Source organism: Ptychodera flava, chromosome 20 (genome assembly GCF_041260155.1).
Source record: "Ptychodera flava strain L36383 chromosome 20, AS_Pfla_20210202, whole genome shotgun sequence".
NCBI classification, from domain to species: domain Eukaryota; kingdom Metazoa; phylum Hemichordata; class Enteropneusta; family Ptychoderidae; genus Ptychodera; species Ptychodera flava.
The window spans coordinates 29,282,274-29,309,866 of NC_091947.1; the positions used below are offsets into that span (position 1 = coordinate 29,282,274).

Below are 27,593 nucleotides of genomic sequence, written 5' to 3' on the forward strand. Positions count from 1 at the left end.
GTTGCACTAAAATTTTGGTGGGAAAATACAGCACTCAAAGGGTTAAAGTTAACACTTTTTGGTATACTTGTAAAATGCAAAGCAGTGGAGCTTCCTTGTTCATACCCAGTTGCTGAGTAAAAGAAGCATTAAACAATGGCTTTATATTCCTTGTCTTGTTGCCAAGATAAAATTATATAAGCCATCAAAAATCAAATTTACTTTTTGTTGTGTATAATAGAATGAAGTGCTTAAATTGTTTATAAGTACTAAAAGAGAAGAGTTAGAGGACCATTGCCATGGCAACAATCCATCAGATGTACATTAATAGAACAGAATAACTTTTAAAACTTGGGAGATCATGACTGTAGCGGTTGACCTCAGTGGTTGTAGTGTCACTTGATAGAGCTAGGTCCTGTGTAGGAATCCAACTGGTTGTACTCATACCCACATACTGTCATGCTGTGGTGTACTGGTGCAGCTACAGCTGTACAGCTGAGCTTTCTGGTACTTGTACATTCTGACAACTGTCACTCTGTTTTTGTTCAGTCAGAGTTTTTCTACCTCTGCCATTTAAAACTTAACATGGTAAACAAAGGACTGACTTCATATAAATAGCTCTTGTTGCCAAGAACTAATGCCAGAATCATGGTTTGAGGCTGTGGCTAGAAAGGATGTTTAAACACTCAGTAATCAACCGGCCAACACAGATATTGCTTCTATTGTTGATTGCCTTGTTAAAGTTTATTTTTAAAGATTGAAAATGCTTTCAAAATGAAAATTATTATTATTAAAATCTCCACAATCAGTGATCATTTATCACATAAAAAAGTAATGGATAATATTTAGGTGTTGCATTATGTCATATCAACTTGGGCTAATTAATATGCAAATGAACATAAAAATATGAAATAATTAATGTTCAAATTTGCAGCCACTCCCTTTCTAATTAGTCATGAAAATCTTTGAATCATGATTTCTTGAAGATAGCCAGAAGAACCCAAAGCTTTTTCTTTTGTATGATAGGCAGTGTCTTACATGTTATACAAGGTCAAACCTGTACAAAGAGACACTAGTGTATGGTAGGGTACTACACACATCCACATTTCCTTGTTTGAAATGTTTATAATTTGGTTTCATTACCAGGGCAGTAGATAGATAGATGGTTTGATAGATGTATAGATTGATATAGGTACAAGTAGATTGATGGATAGGTAGACTAATAAGAAGATAATAGACAGATAGATAAATATTTTGGTATGTAGATAGATTGATAGACAGAGCAATAAATAGATGGATACATGGAGATGTATAGGGAGACTGGAAGATATGTAGCTTGAGGCAGTACCCTTCCTGTCAGGATTGATGGATAATCTAGTGTAGTAGATAGGTAGATGTGACTAGATATGTTTTTATCGTTTGATTGCAATTTATTGTTGAACTTCATATGTTTTCTGCAAACAGGAATCAAGAAGACGGGACCGTGTGACAGGTTTAGACACAGTTCGGTATGAAGTGGTCAGCAAATATGAACTTCAAATAGATGGTGCACCAGTTACCATGGTAAACGTGATGTTAGATTGTGATAAGACAGTTACTCCATGGTGTGATCATCCAAAACCAGAGTAAAGCGCTGGTCAGTTGAAGTTAAAGGTCACTGCTGGATTGAGCATCATCCCAACAGGGTTAAAGATACATCACCATCAGCAGCTGAATGACATTATGAATGCTGGCTGCTGATTCGCCGATGGATACCTCTATTATATGCAAAACCGTTTTAGACCCAATTGTGATGAGCGTTCAAGGGACTTACTTTACAGGTGAACAAAATGTGGTTTTATATCAAAAATGCAAAATACTCATGTCTGCTACTTATAGCATTTGAATTACAAATTTATGAGAACCCTTTCAGTGTCTATTGTGAAATATTTACCAATATCAAGCCATGTTGCATGGCAACAATCTGAACAGAGACAAATTAAGTTTGACGTGTCTAAATTTATGTAGAAAAATCTAAAAATGTAATTTTCCTGAGGATGTAAGTTTGTTCATGTAAAAGTCCAAACTTGCACATGTACAAATTGGTAAGTCCTTTTTCCTGTGCATAAGAAGGTGATCTACATTCCTGTTGTTTTTGATTCTGTGGTGTGGCTAATTTCTTATATCAGAAAAGAACAGTGCCATTTCAAATTGCTGCCACATTCACTGACAAGCCTGTCCCAGTCAGTGTCTGAACAGAGAAAACTTCTGCCAAGGTCCTATATATTCCACAAAAATTGCAATTATCATGACAGTGATATATTTCCTACAACAGTTAAAACTGTTGCCATGGTGATATGTTTCACAGTTTCTCGTGAGACGTGCGATAAAAAAGCGGTCTTTCAAGTGAAATAAACCCAACAAGAAGTGAGCTCCTGTTGAAAGTGTAGCGTTAGTTGCCAACCCAGTACATAGCAGTACGTGGGTTTCTAATTCTATGAGGCAAGATCCTTACAGACATACGGTTTAGTTACCTGCCATTTGTTCGGTCCTCTGAGAGTGTGAGAAATCTTTCCTGTTGGCAAGGGAACTTACAGTTTAAGCAGCTGACCCAACACGGTTGTAAAGACAAGAAGATTACCAGCATTTACAGTGTACTGGTGTAGTAAGAGTCTGGCATAGACAGATTTATCAGCAATAACTCTGTTATGTTTCTCTGTGTTTCTTCACTCCAGCATAGTGCACATCTCAGATTCTTTTCTTACGAGCTTACCTTCGCAAGTCAGAATTTTCTTCTATTTATTTGTTTTGTCTATGTTAGCTTTTATCTGCTTTAAAAATTGTGCTTTATGTGTAAGATTCATGTTGCTATATATAATTTTGATGTGTGTAACAGTTTAGAACAAAACTATATTGCTTCCAGAAAATATATCAATGTATATGATATATTCATGTAGATGTTGTCTTGTTAACTGCAAATTTGAGTCGCTTTTCCACCAAGGGCTTTCATTTTACACTTCAAAAAGGTCAAATTTTGTTGAAAGTTGACAAACACACATTTTCATCGTGAGCTATGAATATGGATTTCACAACCATGAACTGCATGTTGTAGGTTATTTTGAGCTTGGATTAAAAATAATTTTGAGATGTGAGAACAGATGCTGACTGGAATTGAACTTTGCCAGGAGAAGGGTCGAGTTCAAAGTTTGGATAAAATGGTGACATTGTAATTCTTCACTGAATTGAAAGAAAGAAATAGTATATTACCTGGATGTAAAATGTAGTCCAAATACTAAATTGTAATGCCAGCTTGTGAGTCAAGCATCCATTTAAGCATGGTAGATCAACAAAACATACATTTGCTCCGAGGTCTAAAAGCATTAGATGATATACCTCATCAGATTGTTGCTGGAAATGGTGTGTTGCTAGCCAGTCTGGTGACACCATGTATTCTGAGTTGGTAAGCAAGATAAAAAAAAAAGATGATGTGCTGGAGAATTAATGTAGAATAAATTTACTTGTGGTAATAACTGGGGTGAAATGTAGTGTTTTGGACACAACTTCAAAAAGGAATATAAATGTCATGTAAAGTCTTAGTTTAAAAAGATTTTGATGCCACAGAAATGAAAGGCAATCTTTGCAAGATTATTGAAACCAGAGGGCCAAACTATTGGCAAAGGTATTCATGAAAATGTAACCAACGTTCCACAGTTATTGATTTGAGCATGTCTTTGCTTTTATAAAAAAATATATTGTTGATATCATGATTCCTCAAGAAGATCAAAGGTAAAAAAAACAGGCAATGGAATAGAGAGAGAGAAAGAGAGATTGAGATTAAATGACGTTGGCGTGGTTTCTAAAATTGCAAAGGAATCAGTGGTTAAAAATGACAAAAAATAGGCATAGCAATAGTCAAGTTGATCGAAAGTAGTGAAAATAATAATAATTTAGAGAGAAATGGTGAGATGTTGGTATCATTGTTATGAGACTTATTATTAGGGTTCCCCAAATTATGACATTCCTGTAGAAACTTTTTTCCTTGTGGGCTAAACCCACAAACTGTCTTGCGCTGCCTATCCCATTTACGTTCTATCATGACACTTGACTCTAAGCCCATAAGAAGTACAGTTTTAGACATTTTATATTCCATAAATTGATTTAAATTCATTTTGAATATTAGTGCTTGGAGATCATGAAGCATAAATTGCTGTTTTTATAAGTGACAAGAAAGCACACAGGTCATGACACTTTTATTCTTCAAACTGCCATGAACTTTTCATAATTTGATTATCCAGTTTTTCAGCATTTTTACTTTATGTACTTTCAATGTTTCCACGTTAATTTGAAAAGTTTTCATTGTATATATATGTATTTTCAACCTCACATTTCTCAATTTTGTATTCATTGGTCTTCCTGTGCAGATACTGAGAATCATAAAAGTGTTATAAATTATGAAAGAAATCATTGGAAATGATTGTGACGGAATGATTAATCAGCCTCACTCATAAGAGTTATCACTTTGGTGTTGGCATGCTGCAAACATACATGTACCTGTGTTTTACAAACAGAAAGCATACATTTCACGACTTTTGGCATGTTGATTTAATACCAAAAAGTATTTGTCAATGATCATGATATTTGCGTATCACAGACGAGAAAAAATTACACAGTTGAAGTAGGGTGTATATGATAGTCAATAGTTCTATAGAGAATGATATATTTTCAAATGAGATAATGTTCAGTGTAAAGAAAACTGCCAATGGATAAGTTCAGTCGTTGGTAGAGTTACACTCTGTGGAAAGTGTTTTCAAGATTCAATCATCACAAATGTCATGTTTTGTCAGTAAGTGCTAGTCTTATGGTAGAATGTGCAGGTAGTTTTCAAAACACCAAAGATTGAAGTCATATATATCTGCTACAATTATGCATGGTATACAAACATCTGAAACTTCATTATGTGAATGCTGAGATCTTTGTGCATTGTGCTTGCATGCAAATGAGTTTAGTTACAAGGTGTTGCATTCAATACATGGTGACAGCTAGTGGTAAAAAGACGAGTTTGCAGCCAGATAGCAGCATCATTATTCTGTATTGCCAGTTTGTCAACTTTGTTTGTAAACCATGATAGCATTTAGCTTGTATCACATTTATTGTTATAAAGTAAAATGCATCATGTTGTGCAATTGTCATTTTGTGCCAAAATAATGTTGATCCAGGTATAAACCCTAGAGATGATTCTGTACAAAAAGCCCAGAACTTGAGCTACTGTGACTATTATTTCGCCGTAAGTCCAATATTTCCTGTTGTGTTCAGTAGCTAGTTCATAACATCGTGACAGATACAGGGTTCTAGTATTTTTACATTTCTTGTGCAATAACAGGCAGTGAAAATATGCCTGCGATGTTATCAATGTCAGCATTACATGAACCTGTAGCCACCAGAGAAACGGTGATCCTGAAGAATTATACCAAATGAATATGACAGAGTCAGACCCTAACCAGAAAAGACAAAGAAACCCTTAGTGCCCAGTAGGTCAACTATACAATGGTATGACCAGTAAAATATATTTCTGTTAATTATTGGTCGGTCACCATCTTTATTACGTATAGAAAATTTTACTATGTTTCATGAACACTAGCAATTAAATTTCTTGACATTTTCAAACTAACCAAGTTCTTTTATATTAGTTCGCTGCTTATGGTAGCTTATTTTTGCCCAATTATTGTGACCAATCTGTTCAAGATTTTCTAGACAAGAAGAATGTTGTCTGTTTAGAGATTTTTTTGTCTTGTCTTTTCAGCAAGCAACTTATATTTTCAAAAATTTATGTAAAGTTCAGTTTTTGAAATAAATAATTTGCATCAGTCTCTGAAAGTGTACATTCTCTGTATTGTGTTGTGTATAATTCAAGGATGTGTTTATTGGAACAGACGTGTCCGTAGTTCACAATACATACGGTACTATGAAATACTTGCTAAACAGGGGCTGACCTTAGGTGCTCATGGAGATCGAATGTTATTGATCAAGAGACAGAGAAATTTGTCTTTTGTGCCCATGAGGTCAAATAATGGCCATTGACACTAAAAGATGTTAAAAATTTATGAAAGATTCTCCTCACCTGATGATATCAAATCATGGAGACTGCCTGATTTTTGACATTTGTCATTAGCATATCTCAAATAATATAATAATAATTTTATTTACCCTTTTTTTCAAGTAAATGTAAATGTACAGAACATTTTTTTTTTCATATTCATAAGTTACAGGGTAAATAGGAAATTGAGAAAATAATCTCATCACTCTCTGTAACATTTGCTATACCAATCAACTGAGTCTGGGAACCTTAGATAGATGAGCTTTAGTGTCAATTGACACTATTTTATTATTCACAGCATAGAACACACATTCAGTGGAAAGTAAGAGTTTTAGTGCCACTGGCGCTATTTCATTCCAACCAAGCACATAACCAATTAAAGGTTTCATGTAAAAGTAGCACACTTTATTTCTCCTTTTAGGACTACTGGACGGATAGTGAAGGTTTCAAAATATCATGAATGGAGGAAGACAAATGGTATCAAACACTGTTTGTGTATATGATGTAAGAAAAAAAAACATTCTGAAAAGGACGGAGTATGGATGCATTGCTGAATCAATATTCTGTTTCTTGATATTGCTTTGCAAAAATGAGAGAGACCAATTCGGTCAAAAAAGAGAAAAAATAAAATTCTCAAATTCCTTTCACAATTTAAGGTTTAAACATATCCACCACTGTGATATACATCAACCTCAATAATTACTGGCATGATTGTGTGTATACTTTCTAAGTTTTTGAAATGGTTGATGCTGGTCTGTGTGAGCTAAAGCTTCTTGAATCAGATTAACCATTCTGGAATAACAGAATTTCCATATTTGTGACTGAGCCTATGAACTTGCTACAGTTCATTTGAATTACAGCAATGAAACCTCATTGATTCCCCTTTCTCTGCAGTTCAAATTTGGATCTCATTTCAAGTCAGTCAAATTTCATCTAGCCTAATCCCAATCCTATCAACATTATTTTACATCATTTTTAATCCTTGAAATTACTATTATACTCCCATTGTGACAACTGTGAGTGTTACAGTACATGCCACTGAAATATCATTCCTGTGAAGTTATGGCCCTGGTTGTACATGTAGTTCATATGATGATAAAAGAAGATTCTCGCTTACAACTAAGAGTTTAACCCATATAAGATTAATATACATTTTTCAATGTTCAGTGATTTGATAAAACTTTAAAAATACTCAATTATTAATGTTTATTGATGTAAAGTCTCTAGAAAAGCGATGGTTTTGTTTTACAATCACTGACAGATAGGATACTACAAACCTTATGCCTAGTGTCAAGTGTACCTTCAATTGTGACAGAGAATGGTGACATAATAATAATAATGGTAATAATTGATTTTCGATGTGAAAACAAGTACTTTCCATCAGTCAGTAAGTGTCTTGTATCAGAAATTTGAAATGTAACAGAGTATGGAATTTATTGATCTCAGAGAACTACAGCAAATACATGAATGGAGTGCTTTATGTTTCTTTTCCTAGCAGTCAATCATGCAGTGTTTGAACTTGATGAATTCACATCGAATGCTGTAAATACTATATTGCTGTATTGATGACTATTATTTCCTGTACTACACCTGAATTCACGGATAAACTAATCTACTTTTTGTGGAGAACTGAGACAATGAATGCCATTTAAAATGACTGGTTATCTATAGGCAAATACCTCAAAAACAAATATGTGTACTTTGGAAAAATAAAACAAACATTTCTCTGCTTCTTGTACTGAAAATATAAATGACATACAAAAACTTTGTAGTATTGCTGTGTATTGAATGCTGGGAAGAGATTTGGTATAACTTGAAACAGTTCATTAATGCTCAATATTTCAAAATAAGATTCTGGAACATTCCCCTTATACTCTCTAACAAAAATTTCCAGTTGCAGTTTAAAGTTGTATTCCAACCATCCATAAAAGAAACTCCATGATGAAAGACCAGTGAAGACATTTCACAATATACATATCATATATATTTACACACTTCCATTAATATTCTTCAGCTATGTACAATATAACAATTTTACGCATATATTCATTCTAAAGAGGCACACTTTAGTGCAAATTAATTATCAAGAGGGCACACTTCAAAGTTCATAAAATATTTATAGATGTATGGATGACATCTATCCGTTTACATGTCAATAATGATATGCAAAAAAAATTATTGTGAAATAATATCAGTTGACTTGTACATCCCTGAACATGTTTTGTGTGGACGGTCAAAATATTATAAATGTCAGATTTTTGAAGTTGTTTTTTAAGACGGTGGGAAAAAGACGGAGAATGTTGCATAAATTGGAAGTTTGAGCCCCTCCAAGGTAAGGATTTCACTGCGACTCGTCTTGCTGCCCAGTCCAAATCTTTTACTGAGAATTCCAGTTGTAAAGCTGTAAACTTGGCCTTTGATGATGCACTGGACACGGATGCTGTACCGCACCTCACGGTCTTGTCGCAAAGAAAACGTCTGTCGTTCACATGCACGGAATGACAGTGTTGGGTCATTTGGTTTCAGTCTCTGTATATTAAACAAAATGAAAAGGAAAAGTTGATAAATAATTTTAAATGGTTAAAATGTCTGTGTTATTCGAATACAAGAAAAAAAACACATCACTAAAATGAAGGTTGCAAAAACACTTTTGAGATACCACATTTTTTGCAATGCTTGTTAATCATCCAATGAAAAGTACTTGGGAGGTGACTAGGCCAAAATTTACATTTCAACGTTGAGGGCGCTATATTATGCTTGCAATCAAATCCAGCATCCAAAAATACACAGACCTATATAATTCATACTTGTCTCATATTTTTTGATATTCTGGAATACACATGATGTTCATACCTGCATATAGAATTGATAGGTATTTGCTCCATTTCCAACTCTTGACGCTTTCAACTCAAAATGAAATCCATAAACGGAGAAGATTTGAGCATGATACTGAGGCTCCTGAAAAAAGAAACATTACTTTAACTATATTACACTGTAATGAACGTTCATCTGGGTGCATTTTCTTTTTATCCGACTAAATTAACTTTCAAAAATAACAAAGCAATGTATATTTGAAAATTGGAGCTAATATTATTTCTTTGTAAGCTTACACAGTAACCAGAACATGAGATAACAAATTTTCACCTACATCAAATATCATAATGCACTACTACAGACTTGTCCTTGCAAATTTACTGATTGCAAAGCGTAAAACACACACAGTTACACATTGCAGAGTAGAGTGGGCCAAAAGTCTTTGTTTATTGCAGAGTAAATTCAAGAGCCACACAACTGAATGCATTGATTTTCTGAGAGTATTATGATGACGAGAATAGGAAATGTTTTATGACACGGTGACCTTACCTGATCAATAATAAATCCGTCTCTGATGGAATCTTTCTCAAAGCTCATCATCATTGGCATGTCACCTCCACCTTGAAGCTGAAACAGGAACACATAAGACATGAAATATTTATTGTGCATTATGGCTTTACTCATGTCAAGATGGCTATACGTACACTTACGAATATCTTTAATATATATACTATATGCAAATATCACCAGCAGTTAGTAATAGGTCACTGATCAACAACTGAATTGTAATTTTTCTAAAGTTACCAGTATCACTTTCTGATAAAAAATTCCATGTCTGGATCGTGCATAAATTGTTCTCTCACCTTCAAGATGAGAACAAAACTTTTCAATGCATTTACAGCAGCAGTAATTAAGACCTGGCTGTAATTCTAAACTTTGAAAATGGACAACCAAGTGCTATGGTACCCCTCTACCATGGTACATGATTGTTTACTTTAAGAAAGATTTGAAAGTTTAAAACAAGGGAGCATTCAGTTTTTACAGCCGGGGGTGGGCCGGCAAAATCCAGGGGGGTCACCTCAAATTTGAAAACTGCAAAGGGGGGGGTCATGTATTTTTCAAACAGCTCAGAGGGGGGTCACTTAATTTTCATAAGCATCCGTCCCGTCAAAATGCAGTTTCAGTGTTCAGAAATATTCTGGGAGATAAAAATGATTTGCTGCATGATTTCATGCTCTGAAGTCATTTAATTGTAAATCTGAACAAAGTATAATTATCTATTGCATGAACATCTTGACTTGGCAACTCTGAGGCATGTCTTATTGTCAATGGAGCTCACTGAGGGCAATGAACAATTCCTATTACTTACATATTAGAGATATGGCAAGTTTTAAACAGTTACCTGTAGACTAAGAGTACCATGAAAAGTTAAATAATTCTTTTAGGTGAAATTCTAAAATCCAATTTCCTGCACACATATCCATTTGTAACCACCCTAGTCTAATCAAGTACATTAATATTAATAATCAAGAGTACATAAATACACAGATTTAACTATTATTGTATCCGAAAAAAATTATTCATAGTTTCCTCATAGACCCCCATGTACAGTGAATCTACATTTCGGTGAAATTCCAAAATCCAATTTTTGGCAAACACATCCATTTGTTACCACCCTAGTCTAATCAAATACATTCATATTAATAATCAGGAGTACATAAGTACACAGATTTACCTATTTTTGTATTGGAAAAAAATTGTTTATAGTTTCCTCATAGACTCCCATGTACAGTGAATCTACATTTTGGTGAAATTCCAAAATCCAATTTTTGGCAAACACATCCATTTGTTACCACCCTAGTCTAATCAAGTTCATTGATGTTAATAATCGGGAGTACATAAATACACAGATTTACCTATTTTTGTATTGGAAAAAAATTATTTATAGTCTCCTCATAGACTCCCATGTATAGTGGATGAACACTTTCAGTGATATTTCAAAATCAGATTTCTTGTACACATAATATGCACCTTTAACCATCATATTCTAATCAAGTACAATAATGTTAATTATTCAGCGTCTGTATATGTTCATGTATAGCAAGTTTTTCATTCGAAAAAAAATTGTTCACAATTTTATCATAGACTCCTATGTATAGTGGATGAACATTTTTGGTGAAATTCTAAAGTCAAATTTTTTGTTCACATACCAGTTGTAAGTACATTTATGTCAAATATCAAACATCTATAAATGCATAGATATAGTTTTGTATTAAAAAAGTATTAATAGTTTTCTCATACACTATCATGTATAGTGAATCAACATTATCAACAGCTGATCATCAATTAACTCCAAATATCAAAATTTTTTACACACACGCTTCCGCAAAAATATTGCGATCTATGTGTAATTTCTGTTTAATCCCTTTAAGGGGTAATTTCAAAATTATAGCAAGTCAGAAGGGGAAATATTTGTGAGTTTGTAAGGAGGGTCATTTGAAAATATCTGAGAATCTTTTTTTTGAGTCTATCCCTCCGAGGTGTATGTGTGTGCAGCTTTACTCAAGCAATGTGGGGGGGGTCATGAAATTTTTGTCATCTTAAAAGGGGGGATCATCAAATTTTTGGTGCAATGGGTAGGGGGGGTTCACTTATTTTGCTTGATGCGCAGGAAGAATTTGCCGGCCCACCCCCAGCCATAATAACTGAACGCTCCCTAAACCTGCTCAAAATAGAGGCAAGTTTCACATAAGAAGCAGAACGGTAAAAATTAAGGCATTTTTACTACAAGTGAATAAGAGGATAAAACTTACAGCTTGATAGTGTAGATTTAGTGTCTTGAGAATCCATGGCTGTGGTATGACATTCATCTGTAACATGTCTTCAAGTTGTTTTGCTAAAAAAACCCAAAAATTGGTTTGGCTGAGTACCATACAAATAAATTTGGATATTGTTTTTTGGAAGAGAGAGGGTGTTCCAACAAAATAAAAGGCTCTCAGCATAGTATTTTGAAGATATATGCCATATTAGCAATATTATTTTCTAACCATTCATGCACATTTTTGTGACATTGTGCAATATATTCCTGGCAGTTGTGCAATGGCTGGTACTATATTTTGCTAACCTCATTACCAAATGTTGATAACATCCCATTGATCCCAATGGTAGGACCTCTACATTGAGAAAATGTGGGTGGAAACGTCCAGACTACTGCACCATGGTTAATGTTAATGATATGGATGAATATTGTATACTTACTGTCAAGAATTCCATGCAATCTTATTGACATAAACAATCCAGCATAATCGTGGCCAGCCTCTCTTTCAACATATGCACTGCTTCTTGGTAAACTGGAAAAAGACAAGCATATACCACAGATGTGAGAATGGGTATTACATTTTCTGAAACCTAATTCTGTAGACAGGTAATTACAATTTCACTGTACTTTTTACTTTAAAATAATATTCATCATAAGAATCTTGGTACCACTTTCATTTGAAAATATAAACAAACATCAACCACAACAGCTTCAAACACTAAACAATTCATTACAAAATTTAATCAATTTCACGATAAGATCCTAAATTGTGATTGGTGATTTTTGATGAAGTCAAAAAATTGTATTGGAAATGATGTACAGACAGAAAAGTAACATTTATATTTTAATTAAAAATGTGCTCATGTTCTCTCTGTGTAAATAAACATGAAAGTGGCAACACTAGTATCTACGGGCATAAAGCAACTTAAAAACTACTTTTTAAAACACCTTGAGGAAATCTAAGAGACTGACCTGTTGAAGTATGTAAGGATAGTACTCATTGATGGCATCAACTGAATATCTGGATTTTTTTGTAAAAATATCCAATAGCAGAGAACCTTGTAAATGGAATACTCATTGAAGATAAAAAGCCTGTTGGAAAAAGACACACACAAAGGTTAATGCTTGCAAAAAGCGAATTTCAACAGTTTTAATTGTCAATCTTTTTTATTTCTAATCAATAAGAATAGATGATTGGGATCTTGTTGACATGGAAAATTTTAAGACAAAAAACCCTGAAAAATTAACTTGAAGCTGAATACCTGTACATCTTTCAAAAAGAATTAAGTGTGTACACTAAATTATATCACTGTAGGAAAGACTGAACGAACAGACTTGAAAATGTGACAATATGACATATTCCTCCAAACAATACTCTGTTTATGATTTTTGTACTTGATCAACTGTTTGTAATTTTCTCTTACCTGTTTGACTTGATAATTTTTTGCATCAGTTCCAATGGCAGTTCCCTCAGTTGAATCTGAACAGACAGCTGATAAAATGAAACACACGGATTGATTGGTCAGTGTGAGTTGATGTGGGTATGCAATGTTGGATGTCAAGTATAATATTGAATCTGAACAGACAGCTGATAAAATGAAACAGGTATTGATTGGTCAGTGTGAGTTGATGTGAGTATGCAATGTTGGATGTCAAGTATAATATTGAATCTGAACAGACAGCTGATAGAAATGAAACACAGGTATTGATTGGTCAGTGTGAGTTGATGTGAGTATGCAATGTTGGATGTCAAGTATAATATTGAATCTGAACAGACAGCTGATAGAATGAAACACAGGTATTGATTGGTCAGTGTGAGTTGATGTGGGTATGCAATGTTGGATGTCAAGTATAATATTGAATCTGAAGAGACAGCTGATAGAAATGAAACACAGGTATTGATTGGTCAGTGAGTTGATATGGGTATGCAATGTTGGATGTCAAGTAGAATATTGAATCTGAACAGACAGCTGATAGAAATGAAACACAGGTATTGATTGGTCAGTGAGTTGATGTGGGTATATATGCAATGTTGGATGTCAAGTAGAATATTATCATTGAATACCATTACAGTACCAATGAGCTTAGTAACTTCATTGGTATTTTCACATGTTAGTGACATATACATGTAAATGTAATCTTGTATTTACTACATTAGATTATGTGTCGTTATAAGATTTATTCTAAATCATAAAATCCCAAGCACAGCATGTTTTACTGAAAATTATCCTAATAATTTTGTAAAAATTATGGTGCACACTAAAGAAAGAAGAATTCTTCCACTTACATTTGGAATTAGATTGAGTTCTAACCACCTTTCACAAGCGTTGACCACTAAACCAATTCCATACTGAAAAGGAGATGTTAAAGATTGTTTGACAACTAGCCTTTGCACAAAACATAATTTCTCAAATATCTCAAATATCAATATCTCATAGGAAGAAAGCGGTATACAATTGGCGATGATATCTAACTTTACTTGCAACACATAAAGGGTGATTTTGGGGGAAATGTTGATTTTTCCAATGACAACATGCAATTTATATAAATTTTGATTCTCAGTGCATGCTACCCTATCTCTGTTTCTAGGAAAATGTCACCTCCATGCAAACTGTATATCATATCACTGGACTGACTTGTAAGCTCTAGCGTTCTATCAGCAAGCACACAAAGGGAAGGCTCATCATTTGTAAATTCTTTGAGTGAGAGCGCCCTCACACAGACAAACAGGTTCACACCTATCTCTTCAAGCAGATCAAATCTGTGCTATGTACCTTCAATGCTGCATGGTGGTATGAACAGACAGACTTTGCAGTAATTGTCTCCAGCATGACTTCAGTACATCTGAGGTGAAGAAAATAAAAAAGAGCCATACAAATTTCATTACATATGTACATGTACCAAAGATGTCTCAATTGCTTCTCACGAAATACACATGAGAGTTTATGTTGACACAAAGTTCATTCTTAAGGGTTTACTTGGTCAAACATTTGAGAAACAGCGTGAATTAGAAAAGATGCGTAACTGTTCAGTTTTCAATGTAATGATATCTCATTTTTATCAATCCTCCTCATGAGAAAGATGAAGCTAAAATATTAATTAACAAAGTATCTAATTATGTTATGCAGTGGCAATCGTTCCATTGCATACAGTACGCCGGTATTCAAGACATACATTTACCATAAAAAACTATTGGCTTGTTCCAAAGTTTTGGTTAGAAAAACTAAGACTGGCATGATTCTTTGACTAGGAAGATTTTGAAAATGATCAGAAATGAAACAGGCAGGACTCACTTTTGTTCCAAATCTTTGAATCTCAATGCAAATGCTGCTGCAGTCACTCCAACGACGTCTGCATCATCCACCGTCAGTTCATCATAATATAAATTACCAAGGGCAATGGCAAATGCTGAAAGAAATTATAATTAAGTGAAAAACTCATCATATGTTCATGTCTACGGAAATTTCACCAAATAACAAAAACAGAAAAAAAAAACCGCTGGTATTGTCTCAGGGATTGTGTAAACTCCATATTTTGCTGTCAAGAATTATTGTTTTTGAGACTGACCCTGACTTTTTTCCTAGAGGACCTCATCCTGCATAGAAATACAAAGATCAAATACGGTCTCTTACATTCTACAGTATCACAGACTAAATATCTGTGGTGTAGGCAAGAACAATCCCTGCTTTGATATATTCAGTATATCTATGACCTAACTTTAATTTTGGTACATTTGATTATTTGATGATAAAAAAGTAACACTCCTACTAAAAACCTTGAAAAAGAATTCAAAACTTTTTTCATAGAATTTGTAAATTAGTTTACAGTACTCACCATGTTTTGTCACCAGAGGATCTCTGATTTTCAGTTTTAATCTCAACATATTTTTTGTCCTTGCTTCCATGATGTAAGCTGGGTCATTCAGGGATTTCCTTCCCGAAGCAGAGTATTTCTGATCTTGCATCTTCTTCATCTCCTTGGCGTCAGCTGTGTTCAGTTTATGACTGAGTTCCTTGTACTCAGCACTGTAGAAACCGCTCTTACTGATGTAGTTGTCCACGGTGGCCGCTAGGGGGTCCCTGTAGTAACGCTGCTGTTTGGGGCCGTTCTCTTCACATTGGAGAAGGTCTGCCAGAGTCGATGACTTCTGTAGGTACGGTTTGTGCAACTCCCAGTTTGTACCCAGACAGCTTAACAGCACATCTGCAGATAAAGGGAATTGGAACCCTGGCTTCAAAATCTAATTAATTGTTTGTTATAAGACTTCACCAATAATGAGTAGTGTGGGATCTGATATTTACTTCATCAAACAGCTCCTTGTGGTGCATTGAAACCCTGGCTTTCACTCTCTTCTTCTGTAAACTGCGTTTGATGTGAATGGACATACTGACACATGTCAATCTCAGTTGTATAACCTTATCACCTCAATTACTTCCAAAGGCACGCTGACACATGGATACAGCACATGAAATGAACACTGTGTATATAATATATTGTAATACTGCCACATTGACGACAAAGGCCAGTTTGCAGAGTTGAGTTAGCTGGAATAGCTGTCATGACTTGGTATCAGGCTTTTGCATCACAACAGAGATAAATCATATCCTAAATCAAACATGATAGTATGGTAATTCATCAATATTTGTTTCAATGGTAATATATCATTATGATTAGTCTGTTAGAATGGGAGATTGATTGATATAAGCATATTTGTACACTAAGTTATGTAAAAATTCAGCATTTTATGTGTACATAAGTCTTCAAATCTGCCTGCTGCCGGAAACAAAATGTGATTGGCATAATTTATTGATGTTAATTTCTACATCATAAACGAAGAAATAACTACCAAGAAACATGGGGGCAACCACTGCAATTGTTTTCCTTTCTACATGTATACTATTTTGCTTCTGAACTGGCAGTATTCACACAGTCATGCGACAAAAAAGTGGTCATGAAATTCAACAAACTGGATTTAAAAAAATAAATGTTTATCACTTGTATTGGAAGTGGCAGTACGTGTTACAATATTGGAAGTTGATTGCATTTGGCAGCTTCGTACAATGACATTTGTCAACAGAGAAATGAAAAGTCTACTGACCTGGTCCAAGAGGGCTCCTGCTGTTGACATCCTTTGAATGGTAATGGAATATATCGATAGGGGTGGGTGTTCTAGCTGTAGATGGCACGTATGTATTCAATGGCAGTGGACTGGAAAAACACAAATGTAAAGAATTCACATAAATAGATTCTCATGGCACTTGGCGTGTTGCTTAATATTTGCAAAGTGTCCCAATATCATCAAAACTACATGAAGTAAACACACACAAAATGCGATTTACAAAACAAATGATTAAAAATTAAATCGACTGACGTCACATATAGGCTGTTTGTTTTTAAAATTCAAGTTGGCTATGGCAACACCATGTCAATAACACTGAAGTGTTGGATAACCATGTAACATGAGACTGTATTGCGATTGCAGTATCACACACATACAATGCAACAATACAACTCACTTGACCCACCATTGGGTGAACTTAGCACACTTCTAGTTTTGTTCAATTCAATCGCAAAGTTTACACAAATCTGTTTAAAAATTCACATCACTAAAAAAAAAAGCATAAAATACATGTAAAATTCAAAATTTGGAGTATATGTGGAAATTATGAACACTATTGGAAAGTTTAAAAGAAACAGTTTGGAGAGAGGGAACTACTGTAAAACTTGGCAACACACTTCAGAGAGCTCAGTTCAAACAATGTTGACTTACACAATGTGAACGAAAATTTATGTTAGTCATGACAGAGACAAAGATGAGACAATGGTTAGTAAACTTCAACATTCTAGGGAAGAATACTTAAGGTATCAAGTCATGAAGTCAAACTCAACAACTACAGACGTGTTTTGTAACTACATGTATTACCTTAGCTTTCTACTCAGGGGAGAGTTTGTGGGTGAAATTAGAATACAAAATGTTGATCAATTTTGCACAAATGAAAAATTGTTGCAAATACTTTCATTTTCATTGAAGCAAACTTACAATATTAAACTAAACCTTTCCTTTATCAGATACTTTATCACCTAGATAACAGTACTTCATTACATACATGTATTGCACTCAACAAGAAAATCTGGCAAATTACTCATGTGTGGATGGTTAACATAGCGTTGGCAGAAAAATAGAGTAATGGACACTTTGGAATGACTGGGAAAAAAAAACAAAAATAAAAATACAATTTATTTCCTGATGAGAAAATCACCAAGGATGTGAGTTGGAAAGACTGAAAAAATTTGGATGTGTGTGCTTTTGGCAACCCTATAAGCTGACTATGTCTAGTCCATAGTAACGGTAGCACTTATAATAATTTATTACGGTTATAAGTGTGAATCTGCGAAATTTTAGAAAATTTTACAAAACTTTTGACAATTTTCCAAACTCCAATATCTATGTGCTACCCTGAAATACAGAGAGCTGCAGGGGCCCTTATTTTTATTACTATAGTCAATTTATTTGTCTAAAAGAACTTTTGAAGCAATTGTTGCATGAAAGTAACTAATTAGTGTTATCAGACAGCCTACCTTGGAAGCCTTGTCTGTCGTCCTGTAGTTGAATTTGGCGGAGTTTTCGGTTGAGATTCACGCACCCATTCTTGGCTACTGAGTGGTCGACTGTGGCCCTCTCTGGAAGGGAATTGGTACGGCTGCTCAGCGTCGTGATTAACGGTTGTGGCCGGATACTCAGCTGTGAGAAAAAGATATTCAAGATGACCAACTTAGCATTTTTGTACTCACATAGGATTCAATTCTCCTTGATGGATGTTTGTGATGTGGTAGACTAATGAGTAATACGGCTTTTTCACAATTATCACTGGTGTCACAGTGTGTTCTTTTTTATTGCAGGTGTACTTAAAATGACAATAAAACCCTTGAAAAAGTGATGCATGCCATGAGAGAAAATGCCGAGAGAGTTTGACCGGTTGACCTCGCTGTTAATTTTATGCAGGAAATTACAATAACAATGCTTGGTCGAATGACGCAGTGCCTTGAGGGTGGGATCGCCAGTGGTATAGGGGGAGGAGTACCTTCCCGATGGTGATAAGTGGTGCGGATTACCGTCGCCTAGGTGACTGGCGTTGCAAATACCTGGACTGAACCCACGCGTGGACTGAACCATTTGGTTTTTTTTGGGTGTCGATGGTACTTTGACAATAAAAGTAAAGATGCACAGATATCGAGTTTATTGTCTTGTTTATGAGCGGCCAGTATTTCCAACAGCATGAATTACGTGCATTTGCCCTAGAAGAAATAAATAATTTCGAATAAAACATCGCGAATATAACCACATTCCTTAAGCTCGACGTACCCCAAAGAACCATGAAATCACCCGACTTTCGATTGAAGAGATGAGTTTTGCCAAACCGCGTATACAGAAAAAGTGGCAGATGACTTTATTTTTAGAATCATAGACAGTATAGCGAGATGTAAAAAATGTGAAAGAGGCTCCCCATCTAACTATCCTAAATGTTTTTGTGTCGAGTTTGTGTTTGATTCGTTTCGAAAATGTGTTCCTACATTCTTATCCGATTGTGTGTGTTAATAAAAATGTTTGTTTCGCTTTGGATATTTGTAGAGAAGTTTGGATTAGTGTGTACGGTAATGTTTTGTTTGTGTGGGGAAAGCTTATGGCGAGACGCAGCCGGACCTACGTTGTTACAAAAGTTGATAGAGTCGCCCTTTGACGCTTGCGTTTCGAAACCCGGTTGTGGTTTCTCATCAGTCGCGGTGTAGATTCTTTCCTTAGTTTGTGTTTGTGAAAATTTATTTTAATGCATTTTAGTGGTCTTGCTTTTCGATTAGCGAGGCAAGTATATTAATTTTTGGTCACGTTGTGAGTCCGTTTGGTGGTTCGGTTTGTTTGTTCTATGTTTCTTTACTTCGGTAAATTTTGTTTTGACTGGTGTGTCTTTTAGATTTTTGCGGAGGTTTGTGAATTTTTAGGCAATTAGTACCACTGGGGGTACGGATTTTATGTTTATTGGATCAAGATACTCACAAGTATCCTGGTTGATGTGCTTGTTCTCGTACATTTTGATTCATAGTTCGTTTACTTTGTTTACTGTTTGTTCTGGCTTGTTGTGTATAATACTGAGTGTTGCGTAATTGCCTTTCGCATTCGAGTACGTAATCGTTTGTGTTGACAATGACGAAAACCCGACCCTTGTCGAGGGTTTTTTTCCCGAAATTTGTCTATTGTTTGCAAGCTGGTTTATCGCGATTCTTTTAGCACGCGACATGTTTTGTTTCCTTGTTTGAAAGGGTATCTCTAGAAGTGCGAGTTTAGCAGCTTCAGATAGCTTTCAAGTTTTTGGTGTTTGTTGTTTGTGGAGCCCAATTTGACTTTCTTTGAATTTGTGTTGTTGCGATTGTTTGTGTCTCACGATGTAGCGTAGTCACATTTTACGACTTTATTTGTTGAAATCCTGAGGTGGTTTTATTCTGTTTGGTTTTGTTAGCGTCCGAATTAATTTTAAGGCCTTTGCCTAGTACTATTTTTTGGAGTTTCATAGTTTGAGCGATGATAGGTTGTTGTTGAATTTCATGTTGTTGTCGGCTTTTCTTTGGAAATAGCTGATTTATTTCCACGGCCATTTTTTCTGTCACGTTATTTTTATGTGTACGATTTTTGTTATTTCTTTTAAGTGTTTGTGTGTTCTATGTCATTTTATGGGGGTTTTTTTGGGTAGTTCTCTTTTTGGAGTGTTTGGTGGCCCTGAAAAGGGCCGCTTGGTATGGGTTTTTGTTAGCGCTTGGCGCGTTTGTTTTGGCGATGAGCCTATAGCTTTTTTATGCTTCTTTTCGCCGATTCGATGTGCTTGGTAAGTAGGTGTTTGCCGCCTTCTTGTCACTGTGTGTGCTACATGGACAGTCTGCATAGCCCTTGAATGTGGTCTCGATTTTGATCAAACCATGGAGGTACCTCCATGATCAAACTTACAATTTAGGAGTATATATCAAAACTGATAAATGATTTATGTTTTCACATGGGTTCACAAAAAGTTTCGCCCCGGTGTTCATTTTTGGCCCAGGAATTCCATCTACCCACCCTTTACAGAGTAGTAAGCTTATGGGGCAAGTAAATATGGATGCGCCGGTGCGATTCAACGATCAACCTCTATATCGCATCGAAAGTCAACAATTTTACGGCACGGACTATGATTTTATAAGTTTATACACAGTCCCTCGTGGATAGAGAGACTGTGGTTTATATAAAAATTATAAGGCGCGGGGTATTATATATTGACTGATTACTGTAGCTATAGATAGGATACATTCAGGACGGGCAGCGACGGGCAGTAATTAGTAGGCAAAACCACGGTCCCTCCACAGAGGGACCGTGGCAAAACAGGTGGTTTTCACCGTGGGCAGAACTCGGTGCAATGATACTGAACATTAATAGTTAGCCTGTCACCTTGAAGGTAATGCTGTAGGTGAAACAAGTAAGCTTACTTCAAATGCACGATGGTACAAACATTCCTACCTCCATGGTACAAACAACACCACAAGTGAAACGTACACATAGAAATACACGCGTTCCTACGTTGTGCCCACCCGGGCCACGCGATTAAAATATGACTGATACTGCTGGATAGTGTTAATTGGGTCGGTAAACATGAGTCAACTAATAGTTTAATTGACTACCTGGGTGATTGGCAGGTCGTGTCCAACGACGCATATGCAAAGCAGGCCAAAAGACAAAAGCCCCCAAAGTTATTGACAGCTGGCCAGGGGTCACCATGAATACGTAATGAAGCTTCACTACGCAGAAACTGCGTAGTCAAGCCCTTCTTAACCGGTCAAACTCTCTCGGCATTTTCCGGCATGTGCTAGTTGGGTGGGGGAAAAAAAAGCGAATGCAAAGCAACTGACAGCTTAGGATGTACAATGCCTAAGGTGAGAAAATGCTGGTATTTGCATGTTATTGTTTATATGATTTTTTCACACGAAATACAGCATGTAGCATTATGTTTCACAGTTATCCAGATATTGCTAAAGTAAATACCGGTAATTTAATTTATAAATGATATTCCTATGCTGTTTCCCAAAGACATCATGCCATTCTACTGTAAGCAAACTAATTTGGAAAAAAGTATCAAAACGATATTTCAGTGACGAAAAGACATACAACTAGGTAAAAATAGTAGGGACAATAGCAAGGACAATGAATTGGAGAACATTTTAAAGAAATTCTTCACATCGGTTAAAAAACAGTTGACGAATAAGACATGGAGTTTTTTTCCTACACACTGACACTCAATAAACTTACAAATTCGAAAAACAAACTTGAATGTTTGGAGGAAGTAGCAAACAAAATGAGAATTCGGCCATATATTCCAAATCAGGTTCAAGGTCAATACCCTCTGTGGACATTTACCAAATGACATTTATGCTAACCCTTACTGCTGGATGGGAATGTTGGGAAGGCATGTCCAGGGGGAGTAACCGTTTCAATACCCAACAGAGACACAGATCAGTAAATTATGCTATATGAAATCTTAGTCTCTGTTGTAATTATACGTCAATGGTCGATATACACAAAACACAGCCATCCAGAAAATGAAATGTGAGATAAATGAGAAATGGTGAATACCTTTGATAACTTGGAAGATGGTGTCAATGACATTAATGTTGAAGATCTACATGTACATGTATTCTCTGAGCATGATGAAGTGAAGGTAAAGATTTGTGACAAGGTGAGATCAAAATTTAAGACAAAGATGATAATAGGTGAATGTTAATCAGTACTGGTTAATTAGTACACACATAAATATGCAGAGAACAGACAACTATCAACATGCACAGTGTCTTTGCTAATGTTTTGGTGTATACAGATAAATTGTGAATAAAGGTTTTACTGTCCCCTCATAGGACAATTATGAATGCCTTGGTTTGCCCAGGGGAGCACAGATATATAATGACTTGGATAGCCTAGTTAAATTTACTCATTTACTGCTGTTAACACAAGCAATACATGCAAAGTTGATGTAATAGACAATTATAACACTGATGGACAATTATTACTAGATATGGTGCATTTATTTATTTATTTTAAATTTGAAAAATAACAAGTTTATCGATCACATACAGTATATATCGTTGATACAGTATTCTGATAGTATTAAGTAAGTGTTAGTTTGAGAGAAAACATTCTTCAGACAAAGTTAAAACAGTATTTTGAAGTTCAAGTGATAGTAAAGATGCATACTTCTGAATAAGGTGCATATATGGGTGACTGCTGCCTGCACAAAGATTTCTTTTACAATACAAACATTTTCAAAAAATCAAACTGTTAAATTGCTCTTTACCTGATACAATCCTCATCAGTGTTCTGTTAAAAGGAACTTCCAACGACTTCAAGGCTTGTGATGTTCCCAGCAGATCGCCTCCTAGTGGTTCAGGCAAGCGCCACCTGTTGGTACTTCCAACCTGTCTGCGAACCCGACATCTTGGAGATACAGGGAACTGTGGATATTTCAAGAGTGAAACAGTCACCTTGGTGATGACAAAAATTTCAAGGCACGACCCTATAATCCTGTATTTTTTTTATTTCAATGTAAATACATGGAAGTTATAAAACAAAACAACATGATCTGGGAAAATGGAGAATGTGTGAAGCCTGACACTGTTCCATTGAGTTTGGTCATGCTGAAGTTGGAATTCTACATAACAATATGACAGAAAAACCCTAAGGTCAAATAATTCCACTTGACTGCAGGTAGCTATTCATCTTAGCATAATGTCATCATGTGCCCAATTATCAAAACATTTATTTATATTCAGGTAAATTATTATGCCCGGCAGTGTAAACATTCTTACGTTGTCAAGGCCTGAATCTATGCATTGGACAATCAAGCGACAAGCGTACTTTGATAACGATAGGCCTGAGTACTCTGATTTCACAGGTTGACCGGCCAATTACAGCAAGATTGGCAGAGGTCAAGTTCAGGGGGCGTCAATTTGCCCTTGTTATCAGTAACAGGGTCTTTATGAACTATCAAAGTAACACTGATAGTCTGAAATAGATTACAATAGAATTGCTTTAAAAGGCCAATAATAATTAATTCTTGCAATTTTTTTCAGTACAACATTATACTTCTTACAGAAGTAAATTTATCCTTGAATGGTCCATTTTGGTTATGCAAATTAATCACAATTTTGTATCCAGATGTAAGACCAGATGTGATTGGTTTGAATAGGCAGTGAATGTCTGTTGAAATTCTCTACTCACCCTTGCTGGTAATCTTCCGTCCACAATAACACCTGATAATGCTGTCATTGGTGCTGCTTGCATTGCCCTTTTGTAAAACAGACAAATACATGATAGTCAGTTAAGTTGCGCAATACCGCAATTATAAGCAATTAGAGTCATCAAAGTGATGCAAGTCAACGCTTAATGTGATTGCTGCTATGGCCATTGCAATACTAATGCATTACTTCAAGGTCATTCACAAAGGGCAAGAACCACTGCAAAGACAGTGGATGTGAAACGTATCATCAGATCAAGCTTACAGTATTTCCACATTTTCTTTGAAACTTTCAGTAATCATGTAATTGAAAAGGGGAGACACACTGTTCCAAAAACCCCAATTATTGAAAGATACTGCAATCAGTGTAACACCAACAGTATTGAAGATGACACACACTTTTTATTAGTCTGTCAGAAATACAAAGTCCAAAGAAAGAACTTTTTTAGTAAAATCAATTTCCCAAATGATACAACTGAAAATCAGCTTATTTCTCTACTAACAAGAGTTATCTTTTAATGAACAACTTGCAGATTATATTTTTACTTTATATAAACAAAGAAATACCTAGTTATATTTATTATTAGCTACTATTATTATACTGTATTACTTTATCTTTATTGAAGAAAAATTTGAACTTATTTTTGTATTACACTTTTATTGCCATAAATGTGATGTAAATCCTATATTTACAAGCAAGCAATAAAATATTATTATTATTATTATTATTATTATTATTATTATTATCATGTACATGATTCAAAAATACAAAAAAATTTACAAGTGTTTTCAATAGCTGTGATTATGAAGCCCAGTTGTATGGAGACAGTTTCTATTTAGAACAATATGATCATACAGCTCAGCTTGACTACACAAACTTTTAAAACACCAGTTGTTAATGTTTGTATTTTCTGAATCATACCCATACTGTTTGCCTGTGAATGGCTCCCTGCACTGACAATCCGCTTACATGACTTAGGTTACACTCTCGATATCAAATTGATTTTTGAGGTTAATTTAAATTTATTGGTAATGCAAATTAATTTTTAAGGTTTATTTTAATTCATTAATACACGTATGAGAAATTTATATCTATCAAATTTGGTATATAACTTTGTATTTTTATTATTAAGGTTTTTACACCCTTGATACCGTGTTGATGTGAATAACTTACACTTGATGACTGATGGTTTCCATGTTATGCAATGTAGATGATGTCTATGGCTACAAACTGAGTAGACATATGTTAATCTATGTACAGTTCTTTCAATTTGATATCTCTGGATTCACAGTCAAGAGTCTTTGGCTTGCATTTGATGCATGTCTGCTGTCTGTGTATGAACACCTTAATCAGTAATGTCAACAGGTTTGCAGTCTGTCTGTTGCTAGGGGCAGTGTATAAAATCTAGACTTTTATGTAATCTTTTAATCAGATTTGCACAATGTTTAATACCTATGATCACTCCATTTTTCCTAATTACTAAATCAATAGTGTGTTACTGTATGATTGGAACCAACTGAACCATGACAGATCACAACAGAGAATAGGCTTTTTCATATTCAGGAACGAGGACAGGGCTAAAGAAGTCATCATGTTTGGTCTCAAACCTCCTACCCTTCCCCTAAGTTAAAATTTGCAAGTGTGAAAATCTGAAAATAAAATCATACTTTGACCTTGCCCTATGCAATACATCGCTGAGATAGCTTGTTGGGAGTTAAAATTGCTGATTTAAACACTGTGTGGGTGGAGGGACGGTGATTTAAACTACCAATCATTGGATTTTTAACAGCAGACATTGCAAATCAAATCAAATTACAATCTAAACGGTGAAAATCTGAAGTTTCCATGGCATAACCAGCATAAACTTATACCCTTAGTGTGAATTTGCACAAGACAATGGTCACAGAGATAAACCCCCTCCTTTTAAATTTAAGAAATCTAACTACCACTGGGACTGAAGCTGTCTATAAACCAAGTCAAACAATCCTGAGCAAAAATTCTCATGACAAACAATTAGACCATTTTGCTACTTGGGTAAATGTTGAAAGATATTACCTACAATGAGGTTTACCTAATGGCACTGGCCAACAAGAGGAATTCAAATGTGTTTACTGAACAGATTCTTTCCAGAGTATGTATACACTCCACTGTTGCCTTTGGGCGATTCTAGCAGAAATTGGACCAAACATTCACACAACTTACGGCACCAGTATCAGTCTTGAGTATGGTTCCCAAAAACATCATCAACAATAACATGTATGCCATTGCGAACTAAGACGTATAAATATCACTGCCAGGACCTTTCATTTATTTTCAAAGCTTTTTTTTCACACAGACAGGTGAACGCCCGAAGAATGCAACAGGTGAATGCATCAAAAGACCTTTTGTCGAGTAACGTGAGTGATTTAAAGAGTGACTTGCAATGCCTTGAGGCAGTATACTTTTATCAACGCACGCATTGAATGTACTCGCAAAGCTTGGCCAGACAATATGTAGGCTACAGGTAGAGCGTTAAAGCCTAGAAAAGGGTCTATGGTTAAGCATTTGTTGTTGAGAGACTGTAAATTTGATTATACTTTATAATTCTTTTGAGCAATACATGCGACCAATGAGACAAATTGAAAATATGTCATTAATTTATGGAGTAGTCAATAAAGGTGAGACAAATGGCCAACATGTAAAATGAATCACAGAAGGTGTATAACACAGTAATGCTTAAATTGTCTGCGGTAAAAGCCAATTTTTAAATCAGATTAGAAAGGATTATTTCACTAAGGAAAACAATTCTATTTCATCAGTTTACGTCTGGATGAATGCATCACATCAAATGGCCATGGGGTGTAGCAGTGATTTACAGTAATATTTTCTGGAAAATTGACTCAGATTTTCCCGTCCAGAACACGTCTCTACAGCTATGCAAGCAAGAGGCCGTTGCCAAAAATACACGATGAAAAGGAGCGGTAGCAAGCCGCCAGACTAAGCCCAGTAAACAAAATCCAAATACGAAAATTCGCCGAGCAAACTTGTTGAAAGATTAACGTTCCATAAAGTTTGTTCTGAGTAAACATCAAACTTGTTCCGCCAATCCCATTGCACGCGACGGGCCCTCTTCCCATGTGTATTCATATGAAAACTGATAAAAATAAACGTTTTAGAGTTAACACACTGTAGATTTTTAAACTACTGCCTTATCTTACCTTGGATACGCAGCCGCATCTCTGTGCATCTGTGGCGGCAGAGATGGGAGATAGAGGGTGGTAAACCTCGGCGACGGAGAGTAGCTCGATGGTGATACATCAGCCGCCATTTTCACTTTGGCGCTATATCTCTAGGCTGCGGCGCTTAACGCAGTCGGCTTCCGCGAACGAAAATAACGCTGTAGAAACGTCCACAAATTATTGTAAAATATAATTCACTATGATCAAATTTCAAGAACTGCGTTGAGAATAAGGTTGAATTATAAAAATGTGACTCTAACACACTGCAAAGTGTAGACGTATGCAGTTTCTTTAAAATATTGTTGAACTCGGTGATTCGGCCCGGTTGCTAGGGTAAACTATTTTATTCATGTCCCCTCCACTTGGCATGTTGTCCGATGAATGGCAG

The 27,593-nt window shown here is 35.4% G+C and overlaps 2 protein-coding genes across 2 annotated transcripts in view; one reads left to right on the plus strand and one right to left on the minus strand.

Annotated features, from left to right (window-relative positions):
• LOC139120540 (beta-1,4-galactosyltransferase 7-like) overlaps positions 1-5,837 on the plus strand; it is a 31,872-nt gene extending 26,035 nt beyond the window's left edge. The window contains exon 6 of the mRNA XM_070685012.1: positions 1,444-5,837. Coding sequence (XP_070541113.1) covers positions 1,444-1,608 — 165 coding nt within the window. The 3' untranslated portion in view covers positions 1,609-5,837. The remainder of the gene's footprint in view (positions 1-1,443) is intronic.
• A 469-nt stretch (positions 5,838-6,306) lies between these two features.
• On the minus strand, positions 6,307-27,393 carry LOC139120541 (BTB/POZ domain-containing protein 16-like). Its single transcript, XM_070685013.1, has 16 exons — positions 27,185-27,393; positions 23,971-24,037; positions 23,048-23,204; positions 18,264-18,426; positions 16,783-16,892; positions 15,519-15,887; positions 14,978-15,092; positions 14,459-14,528; positions 13,972-14,034; positions 13,109-13,176; positions 12,657-12,776; positions 12,125-12,216; positions 11,680-11,762; positions 9,416-9,493; positions 8,906-9,010; positions 6,307-8,581 (listed from the first exon to the last, which is right to left on the minus strand). Exons 1-16 carry the CDS (start codon positions 27,292-27,294, stop codon positions 8,324-8,326), a joined length of 2,028 nt encoding a protein of 675 aa, XP_070541114.1. The 5' UTR covers positions 27,295-27,393; the 3' UTR covers positions 6,307-8,323.
• Positions 27,394-27,593: the final 200 nt, after the last annotated feature.